The 10,951-nt window shown below is 56.5% G+C and overlaps 1 protein-coding gene across 1 annotated transcript; it reads right to left on the bottom strand.

The window, feature by feature from the left end:
- Window positions 1-182: 182 nt before the first annotated feature.
- On the bottom strand, window positions 183-10,620 carry DLK2 (delta like non-canonical Notch ligand 2). The gene is made up of 6 exons (XM_075089261.1): window positions 10,450-10,620; window positions 8,106-8,207; window positions 6,419-6,482; window positions 3,838-3,968; window positions 3,020-3,164; window positions 183-2,477 (listed from the first exon to the last, which is right to left on the bottom strand). Exons 2-6 carry the CDS (start codon window positions 8,176-8,178, stop codon window positions 1,706-1,708), a joined length of 1,185 nt encoding a protein of 394 aa, XP_074945362.1. The 5' UTR covers window positions 8,179-8,207; window positions 10,450-10,620; the 3' UTR covers window positions 183-1,705.
- Between the last annotated feature and the right edge of the window lie 331 nt (window positions 10,621-10,951).

Below are 10,951 nucleotides of genomic sequence, written 5' to 3'. Positions count from 1 at the left end.
GGGGCAGGACAGCAACTGTGCCGCAATCTGGGTTTCCATTCTTGAGGGACATGATGGAGGTACTCATCCAGAACAAGTAGCTGAGCAACCTGATCTAACTGGATCTGCTGAGAGCAGGAGGTTGGTGTCCAGAGGTCCCTTGCAACCTAAATTATTTTATGATTCTCTGATACACTGTTTCTGGGCTTGTACTTGTTTTATTCAATAAAGATACATCATCCATCCATGTTTTAAAAAAATAATCTTTCTGATGAAGCCCCGGTCCCCTCTCCCAGGTCTCCTTCCTGGCTCAGTGCTCACTCTGTCCACTCTCTTCACACCATCTTGAACCCAGCTCTGCAACCCTATAGGCCAGTAGTACGGTTTGTGTTGTGTGGTTTTTTTACCCCACTGCTTAGCCCTCCATGACCACGAGGAGGCACAGAAAACTCTGGCACTGGCACAGAGATGCTGATTACTGCACACTGGACCAGCACAGGCAGGAGCAGACCTAGTACAAAGGCTAAGTGACCCAGCTATCTACTGCTCTTAGCTGTGCTTTAGCAATGGTGGAGAAGGCAGTATCGTATCTGCTTCCTATGATCATCCCAGGCTCAGCAGCCTTCCCTCACATCTGCTGTGGGGAGCTTAGCCTTTGCTGTATCAAGAAATGCTACAATGGCTGATTTGAGGTTAGTTCCAGCTGCCTGCCTCAGAGTGACTGGGAAAGGAAGGGAGGATCTGGATCTTGTATTGCTCCTGAACCAGCCATAGCACATCTCCAGCCTTGTCCATCTCCAAGTTTCACCTATGAGGGTATATGAGAAGGACCAGCTCAGGCCAAGAGGACCCCAGAGCAGAGCAGGCCATGCTCCTCCATGCCAGCAAACCATGAGGCAGAAGTGCACACTGGAGAGGGGGAAGCAGCTTGGTCATTTATGGCCAGACCAGAAAGGATGGCTTGGTAGGTGGGGGGAGAAGACCCCTGGATCATCAGGAGGAAAGTACAGAATGTGTTTGTAACTCCAAGTCTGACAGCAAGAGGAGGGGGCATCACCCAGGGCAGAAGAAGGGCACGAAGAGACCCCAAATGATCTCCAGAGTCTCTTTGAACTGGGTCACAGAACCACAAGGTCAGAGAGCAAGGGTGCTTGCTCGCTCCCTAGGGACATGGCATCTGAAATGACAGTCTCTAGAAACAGCCAGGAGCCATTCTACCCAATATGGGGGCAGGGAGGCCTGTGCAGCCACAACCGTCCCAAAGGCCCCAGAAGAAACACCCCAACACCAGCGCAAACGAGACAAAGTTCCTTCCAGTAGTCACAGAGAGGAGTTATGAAGGGCCTGACAGATTCTGGGCTTGCAAGAAGGCTGTGCCCTCCTCAGGACTACCCATCCTGTTTCTGAGAGTTCACGTCGGATGATACCGGCACTGCATGGCATGGGCTGCCACAAGCGGCACATTGCCGCTCCCCTGCAGGGCTGGCCCAACACAGCCCTGCTTTCAGATGCCCATGGGTGCCAGCTGCGCTGGCCGGGGAGGAGACAGCTCAGACCCAGGCCAGGCCATCACACCAATGCTCGACGCCCAGGGGTTTTGTTGACACTTTTGCTGCCCGGAAGGCCCTTTCCCGCTGCCCGGTTTGTGCCGGCACAGCTCCCCAGGGTGCAGTTCAAGGGGTTTGCCAGCACAACCTGCCAGGGCCCAGCTCAGAGTCCTCGCAGCTCACAGCTCTGTTGTCTTTCTGGGCTCGATCAGGATGGTGTTGAGCATGCCCACTTGACACTCCTGGTCTTGGAGCTTCCTTGCAGCCTGAGAAGGGCTTTGGCACCAGTTTGACCTCTGACGGCTCCTCTGCCAGTTCCTCAGCATCAGCAGGATGGTGATGAGGACGAGCAGTGCCGTCAGCACCCCGAACACCAGCACTGTCACCAGCTGGGCTTCACTCAGCCCTGAGTCCCTCTGGGTCACCACCTCCTTCACAGAGATTTTCAATAACCCTCCCCCTGGCTCTTTCTCGCTGTGGTTGGCCACGCGCCGCCCTGTCACCACGGTCCTGACAGGCTCCATGTGCGTCACCCCTGGCACCTCGCTGGTGGTGCTTTTCACGTCATTCTCATGGTTCGCAGGGTGGTAGAGGGGAGCCCAGGTGGGCTCAGGGATGGAGATCTCACAGGTTTTGCCAGTGAAACGGTCAGGACACAGGCAGTCATAGTCATTGATGCGGTCATAGCACTTTGCCCCGTTTTTGCACGGCTGGCTGGCACAGTCGTTGATGTTGATGGTGCAGAAACGCCCTTCAAAGCCCACCTGGCACTGGCAGGAGAAGCGGTTGATCCCATCATGGCAGGTGGCACCATTGGCACAGGGACGCATCAGGCAGTCATCCACGTCGTTCTCACAGAAAGCCCCCACAAAGCCAGCGAGGCACCGGCAGGTGAAATTGCTGGCAAAGCCATTTTCATCTTGACACTGCCCCCCATTCTTGCATGGAGACCTGCATGGAGAGAGCAAGGACAGGTCATGGCCCTGGAGAGCAAGCAGCTTCTCCTCCCCCAGGGAGGTAAACACACACAGTGGCTTGTGTGGCCAGTGAGCCTGGCACCAGCTCTTTCCATGGGGACAGCTATCTCAAGGAGAAGACTGGGCAGGAGTTTCCGCCTCCCCAAATGAGAGGGTGTGGGACCTCCTCAAAGGCTGTGGCTGTGCACAGGCCCACCGCCCACTAGAGTGGGTCTTCAGCCAAATGATCTGAAGAGGAAACGTGCCCTCATGATGGTTCCCCAAAGGCATGACAGTGTCAGCTCATCACACCTACAGTAGTGAAGGATGGGAATCTGTTCAGATTGCAACAAAGACCTTGCCCCAGTGGGACCATGCGGTGCACACAGCTAAACCAAAGCCAAAGACAGTTTTGGCTTAACTCCATTAGCACAAGGATATCCACAGATAACAAGGCAAGCTGGGCCACTGCTTAGCAGTGCGTGAGCTGAAGCTAATGCTGTCTGTAATCTCACTGCCCTCGCTGCCATGGCTCACCCTGCCTTCTCACATGGCCCCGTCTTCATCTCACAGTCCTTCCCGTGGAAGCCTTCTGGACACAGGCAAGAATATTCTCCGTCTCGATCATAGATGCACTGAGCCCCGTTCTGGCATGGGGACCGGTGTTCACAGATATGTATGTCTGAGGTGAAAGAAAAAGGTGGGACTTAGTGAGAAAAGAGGGACAATGTGGCCAATTCAGTTTGCTCATAGCCCATCAAATGCAGTGGGGATGAAGAAATGGCAGGAGCTTCTCCCGCCTCCCCTCCAACAGGCACCTGCAGCAATAGGTGTGAAATGCCTATGTGGTTCCTCCCAGCTACGGTCCACAAAATGCACAGGCTTAAGGGTGCAGAGAAACAAAATTGTCGTGCAAATCTGCATGATATGAAGGTGCTGCACATGCTGTCTGGCTGGCCAGTGCAGACCCTGTGGCACAGACAAGACTGAGGCCAGACTAGGGGAGTCCACCAGCCATCTGCTAAAGGCAGGAAGCACCAAGGGAAGCAGGAGGTGCTGCCCCGAGACCAGCCACAGCATGGGAAAGGCAATGAGTTCATCTGCTCCATTTCCTGAGGCTGGCCAGTGTTGTGGCAGCTCTTGCCATGCAGCCAGGGAGCAGGTGCTGGCAGCCTGACCTCTTCTGCAGGAAGGGGATGGTCCCAGCTGTGGCAGCCAGGCAACATCCTATCTCCTGGGCAGCCCAAGCAGCATCACCCGGGTAGCTTTTGGCTATGTTGGCTCACCCATCCATGCAGGTGTGCTGGGCTTCTACCCTCAGCACCAGAGGCTGGGATATCCAGCCTGTGACTCACCTTTGTCGCAGAATTTGCCAGCCCAACCAGTGTGACAGATGCACTGCCAAGGCTGGTGGCACGTCCCGTGAATACACCCTGGCATACGCACACACTCCTCGCAGTACTCGCCCTCCCAGCCTGGATCACACCTGCAGGAGGACAGGGCATGGCAGTGTGATAAAACCCAAGCAGGGGCTGCAGAAAAGCTGACTGCTTGCCTTGCAGGGTTCCTCCAGGTACGGCGGCACTAGGAAACCCTCCCCAAGTCCCCCATAAACCTGCTGGCTCCTTCGTCCAGAGAAGGTCAGTACTGGATCTCATCCTTCCAAGGAAGCAAGCAGACAAGAGAGGGAGCAGTCAGGGAGAGTGAGGGGGCAGAAACAGAGCTCAGCAGCTTTGCTTTTAGTGCCCATGTCCCAGTGCTCCATTCCAGCCAACCAGTCTGTACACAGGCACTGTATTAGCTCAGCAATTCCTGCACCTCCCTCATCATACAGCCAGTCTGACAGGCTGAGAAGAGCCCCATCCCTAACCATGAACTCCCTGAGGGAAAGGGACAAGAAGCCCCTGAGGCCCACGTTTCATTGCACCCCTCTGCATTATAATGGGTGTCATTTTTCATCTGAAATGCACTGTAATCCAGCTGCAAAACCTTGCTTGCCATGGCTGGCGTATGGAATAGACTTCTCAGCTAGCTCACAAGGGCAGTATGTTGGGAAAACCTGCAGCACACAATGAGCCTTGTGGCCTCTGAAGAGCAGGGCAGTGGGGATGACTAAGTAAAGTCAAGCTGTGTGGCTCCAGTGGCTTCCGTCAGACCTGCCAGCTCCAAGAAGAAAAGCAAGTGATAACAAGACAAGAGCCAAGTGGAGATGGCACAAGCTGCAACAAAAGCTATACTCAAAACAGCAAGAAATAAAACCTAACAAAAACAATACAGTCTCTAGAGTAAGCAAGGGGGTTCATTTTCATGGCTAGGGCTCATTTCAGCACGATGCATGGTGACTGCAGCTTTGCCAGGCTGGTCTGAGGCTGCACTTTCACACCTGGACTGGCTATTGTGCCTGCAGGTTGTTCCAAAGAGATAAGGAAAATATTTTAAAAAATAAATATATATGTTAATCAGAGACTTTTTGATGGGAATGGAGGCGATACCATGTGCCTGACAGAGTCTGGGGAAATGCATTCATACCTGGACAGCCATGAGCTTACAGAGAGCTGTGGGCACCCCTACACCCCAGTACCTGCAGGGAGCAGGTGCCATCAACTCTTCCCCATCTCTAAAAGGGAGATGGCCAACCTAAAAATTGCCAGGGAGGGGGCCAGGTAAGCAGCCAAGTCTCCCCGAGTTTGGGGTGATTTCAGTGGGGTACTGCCAAGCTGCTGAAGGGTTCAGCAAATGCTCTGGAGGCCTGAAATCTGGAGCAGCAACTCACACATGCCTCCAGCAAGGGAGGAAAGACCTGCATCTGGGCCACCTGCCACATGGAAAAGTGCAGTGTCTCTGGCCAGGGCTTCACAGCACAGAGCTCCCCCAACCAACCACAGCCACTGAAAGGGCTCAGGGAGAAGCGAGCTCTTTTCAGCTGTAACTGGGGACCCAGCAAAACTAGAGCTCAGCACTCCCTGATGCAGCAGGCAGTGCGGTTATGGTCACTGCCAGGCCATTAGGAGAGAACAAGTGGCCCACGTATGGTGTGACACTGGGGGCTTTGCTGTGAAAGAGGGCTGAACATGCCCCAACGAGGAGAACACAGCAGAGGTGGACAATCTGTCCCCTTGCGGCATAGGTGTCCAGTCCAGCTCAAAGCAGCCTGCTCATCCCGGGGCTGCCCTGCAGGATGGGGGCTCCAGGTGGCCCTACAGTGGGACGAGAGCCAGTGTCTGGGGCCATGGCAGCCCAGGGCAGTCACGTGGTTGCTTCCCAGGCTGAAGTGCAGGGTCAGGCTCTGAGCTTTGCCCCTGTAAGATCTGGGCACCAGGTTGAGCTGGAATGCCAGGGATCATGCATACACTTCTGCTGTGGTAGCCCCCAGCTTGCTGATGAGCCCTTTCTGAAAACACCCAGAGATCCCCACCACAGCCCAGGCTTCTGAGAGGGGACCCCTGATGCCCCCAGATATTTATGTCCATGCTGCCAGCTCTTCTCTTCCACACACCCAGAGAGCATCCCCATCTCAACCAGTGAGCAGGCCAAGCAAGCTGGCTGACCCCCAAGCCGGCCCAGCTGCCTGATGACTTTCCCCATCTGAGCCAGAAGGCTGCCTCCCATCACCCAGGCATGGCTAGGCTGTTCTAAGCTCCCGTCTAGACAAAAAGGGCTCAGCAGAATGACATCGGTCAGTGTGTGGTGAGGGAGACCCTGGAAGCACTGGAGCAAAGGCTGGAGGGGACAAGCAAGGGGTTGAGGGATCAAAATCTCCCACTCCAGAAGGTGTCAGGTAAAAAGAGAGCAGTCATCGATTCCAGGTGTGGGTGAGCAGAGAAGGAGATGCTTCAACCCAGGGCAGGGGTGTAGGCACCAAGGACACAGCATGAAGGGAGGAAGAGCAGTTACAGTCAGGACCAGCAGGAGCAGAGAGCCGAGGACAAGCCATACCTGCACTTCCCATCTTGGTCACAGCAGCCATGGGCAAGATTGCAGCGCTCGCTGCAGTCATCACCTACAAGGCAGGAGATAGGTAGAGTTGGATTAAGCAGAGACCATAGATCACTCCACACCTGCCTGTGGCCCTGCTGGCTCACAACCTTTTTTTCCTTCCTAAGCACTCATCCTGCCCTTCCCCAGAACTGTGAGGTGGGGGACCTTCCTTCAGTGGCTGGATGCCACATGGGAGATGAGGATTTTGCAGTCACCCAAGAAGCGATAACACTGCCTTTACTGCGAAATGGGACCCTGTTTCAGAACTACCCAGGCTCTAATCACCTTCCCCACCCTCTCTCTGCTGTCTCCCTTAGGCTTTGGGCCCTTCTGGACAAGAGCTGGGGTTGCCTGTGCATTAAGGCAACCTGTGTAATAGGGCCTGACCTACCTGGGACCTTGGTCCCACAGTCGTGCAGCAAATATGGTGGGAAAGCTCAGGGCCTGGTACTGCAAGGGGCACAAAGGAACCAAGGATGGAAATGGAAAGAATGTCTCCTCTTTATCTCCCAGGACATCCTCATCCCCAGAGACAGCTATTGGCATGGAGCGGTCTGGTCAGGGATCCTGCCCTCTGCCAGGACCCAGCTGCCGACACTCCCCCTCTGGCGCAGGGAGGCAGGACTGGGCATCATGTGGGGCCAGGTATCCAGTTCTGTTTATTTATTTAAAGGCCACAGAAGCTGTAACTGATCCATGGCCTCGCTGTGCCACTTCTCATCCTCCACTTGGCACTGGCCTGCTTTCTCCAGCCAGGTGTCCCCTTTCACTTCCACCTTCCCCTCTCCCCCATCACTTGCTTGTATCGTAACCCCACGGGGAGCTGGCTCACTCCAGCTCCATGGGCAGTAGAACTAGAGCAAATGTCAGGAGGCAGGGGGTTTCTCCAGGAGCCCAGCAGGATCCCAGGCCAGGCCCAGGAGATGAACACCCTGAACTGACTGAGCCACTCCATCCTGGACAGGGACAGGTTAAAGCCCCCACACCAAGAGGCGTGCTTAGGCTTTCCCCGAGCCACATGATGTGCTGCCTAGGAAGTGAGCAGGGGGAGAAATCCCCCATGCCTCATTTTTGCTGCAGTGAAGCAGCAGGTCCCAGTGCTTAGGATAAGAGCCTCCCAAAACAAGCCACTGTGGAGCTGGAGCAGCATCCTGAGACTGCTCAGCCCAAGCCTGGGTATTGTCACCTTTCCTGTTTGTATGCCACCTTTCCTGGCAGATGGCTTTGGGACTTCATCACTTATCCAGAGCAGGGGTAGAGCAAACTAATTCTTGGGAAGGGATTTTGTCTCACAGGATCCAGGATTAGCCATTCAGTTTTGGGATCTTCTTTCTCCCCCACCGTGCCTCTCCGAACAGGCTCATCAGTTCAATGACCCACTCACCCTAACTCCAAGAGACAGAGCAGAGGGACCTCTCGCTGCTGGTCTGCTCAGGCACTGCCACCCCCAGGGGCACCAGAGCCAGGGTCTCTACAGTTGCCACCATTTACCCCCCAGGTGCTGGATGACTGAGCAGCATTTTCTGGTCTTCCAGGTCAGTCCAGCCCTGTTTTGGATGAAGAACTGAGGAGACTTCAGCAATGCCAAGGAAAGGTTTGGAAAGATGGATGTAAGAGAGAAGGACCCATGTCTACAGAGGCTCACCTTGCACAAGCTGGTGATGGGCCAAGAGGATCCAAACCAAGGACATGAGCTGGAGACAGAAGCTCCTGAGCATGGTCAGCGTGGCCCCACCGAGATGAACACCTACAGAGAGAAAAAGAGCAAGCTCAGAATAATCCCCTGGCTGACACCACAGCTTCACTTCATGCATCCCTTCCTCTCTGCTACCTGGGAGTTTTGAGTTGAAAAACCCAGTTTTGTACGGACTTGTCACTGGACTCCTCTCTGCCCTTCCAGACTCCTTCCGCTAAGGCAACGTTGGAACACTAAGAAGGAACACTAAGTTGGAACACTAAGGCCTTTTAAAATGCCTGTATGGGAGAACTGAGTGCACGCACAATACTGAGTGTGTAATAGCTCAGGCTGTTAACACTGCATCTTGGAGCACCTACCCATGCTAGCTACTCTCAAGAGAGCAGAAGCCTCCAGAAACACCAATCCAGTTGTGGGGACCTTCATCTTCCCTGCCTAGGTCTGGGGGGCTTCAGCTTCGTGCTAAGCAAGGTCCCTGCAGTGCATATTCAAATGAATAGATGGGCTGAGTCTTTTTACAGCACTCAGGCTGCTTTTCAAGCCCTTCAGAAAGGCAAGGAGTCAAGTAGATCTAGCAGATGAGCAGACAGTAAACGACAGCCCTATTTCATTTTCCAAGCAAGGGAGTGAAGTGATAGGCACTAGACCTGGGCTGCAGCCCCAGGTAGGAAAGGCAAACATGCACCTCTCACTAGGGGCAGTCCTTTTCCTTGGCTGTCCTGCAGAGAGCCCCGTCAGCCCATGTTCCTGCACCCATCTATTTTCTGACTGTCTCCTGCCCTCTTGAAGTAACATTAAATACTTTCCAAAAATGCTTCATTCCCTCCCAGCCTTCTGAGGTTGTTAAGGGCAGGAAATTCATGGGTGATATCATAAATATATTACTATAATGAGATGGGAGGGGTTAATCAGTTCTGCTAGGAGAGTGGTGAAGTCATGAAGCACACTCCATCCAGCAGCATGGGTGTGATGGACAAAGCCATTCCACTTCCAGCTGGACTCTTCAGCTTGGGAAGTTTGTGTTGGGTCAATAGTTGCATGAAAGGCTTCTCAGATGCGGACAGAAGTCCTCACACACACACACATACACATGCATCACAGGAAGAGGTGCTGGAGTCCCTGCTAAGAGCTTCACCTGCCTGGACCAGTCAAAATAGCCCACAAAAAGCAATGATGTTGCTCAAAGCATCTCTCCAGCAAAGGAACCATTACCTATGAAGGATGCAGAATTTGCAGAGTGGCTACAGGATGTTCCTATCACTGCTCCAGCCAAATCCCAGCATAGACTGCTGCATCGTCCCTCCCCACAGTCCCCTTGTCACCATGCTTGCAGGACCCCACTTTGCCTCCTGCCCCAAAACACTGGAACACTGGGCAGTGGCGAACAGCTGTTGTATTTCGGGGGGGGGGGTGAAGCAATTCCTATGAAACTTATACAACCATTTAGGGCTGAATGGTTGGTATCCTGTTCCTTTGGGGCTGCGAGAGGCTCAACCTCCGACCACATGTCATTGCAAAGGTCGCTTCCCCCACAGCTCCCCACAGCCTCCTCACCTGAGGCGCAGCCTCTCAGGCCTCCTGGCATAGCTGCCCCACGGGCACCGCTCCCAGAGGCCACCCCGGACCCCGGCAAGGTGCTGGGGGACATCCTGGGGAACAGCCGGTGCCTGTGGGAGCTGTGAACAGCACCTGGGCAGGCCTGGCTTTGGGTCACAGGGACGCAGGGGAGGCAGCTCTCTCTGTCCCAGTCGTCTGCTACAGCCTGCCTGGGTTGGGGCTATCAGTCCCCCAGGGGCTGCATGCAGGCTATTAGGGATGCCCCCAGAAGCTATTAACTTGCCCCTCGGGGGTCTTAGGGACATTTGTACGGGTGGTGGCTCCGAAGGATGACTCCAGGAGGGGGGCTATCAGGCACTGCCCCCTAGACTGAGAGTAATCAGGGACCCCTCCGGGCCGGGGCTCCGGGGGCAGGGGTGGGAACCCAGAGTGTCGCTCTGCTGCGGCTTGCCTCTACTCCCCCCCACCCCCGCCCCGCGCGCCCCCCGCTGCCTTGGGACCACCCCGAGTGAACAGTGCCCCGCAGAGGGGCACGGCCACGGAGGGGCACGGCCACGGGGGTGCCCGCCTTCCCCCCCACCCCGCGCCGGCCGGAGGGGACGCTCCGCGGACCCCCGCACCGCCCCGGCCCCGGCCGGTCCCCCTGTGCTCGGGGCGGCGGCGGCAGGCGGGGTGTCTGGGCGGGGAACCCGGCGGGGTCTGTCGCTCCCCGCCGCGGGCTGTCCCCCCTGCTCACCTCGGCAACGCGGCGGGTCGTGGGGGCTATCGCGGAGCGCGGCGGCGGGGGGCGGCCATGCCCGGCGCGGCGGTGGCGGCGGCGGGGTTGGGGAGGCGCGGGGCTGCGGAGGGAGCTGCCGCCGCGTGTGCCGCGCCGCGCCGCGCCGCTCCGCTCCGCTCCGCCCGCCGCCGCCGCCGCCGTGCAGCCCCGGCCGCCTGCCAGCGGCTGCGTGTGCCTGCACATCCCTGCTCCCTCCCCGGGACATCCCGCCTCTCGCCGCCCCAAACCGCAGGCAGCCCCCGGCCCGGCCCGCCCTGCCCGCTCACCCCTGCCCTGCTCCCCCGCCGCTGGCGGGGGAAAGGCCCCACGCGGGCCCCGGGGGAGTGGCGGGCTGCATCTGTGAGGGGTCACCGGTCCCGTCCCCCAGGACCGGCCTGCAGAGGATGGAGGAGTGCCCCGGGCTGGGGCTGTCCCCCCGGAGGGTGGCCCTGCTGGGGAGACACCCGCCCCGGGCTCGGGG

Source organism: Phalacrocorax aristotelis, chromosome 3 (genome assembly GCF_949628215.1).
Source record: "Phalacrocorax aristotelis chromosome 3, bGulAri2.1, whole genome shotgun sequence".
NCBI classification, from domain to species: Eukaryota; Metazoa; Chordata; class Aves; order Suliformes; family Phalacrocoracidae; genus Phalacrocorax; species Phalacrocorax aristotelis.
The sequence above is the reverse complement of the archived record's forward strand: the minus strand, read 5'-3'. Positions and strand labels throughout refer to the sequence as shown.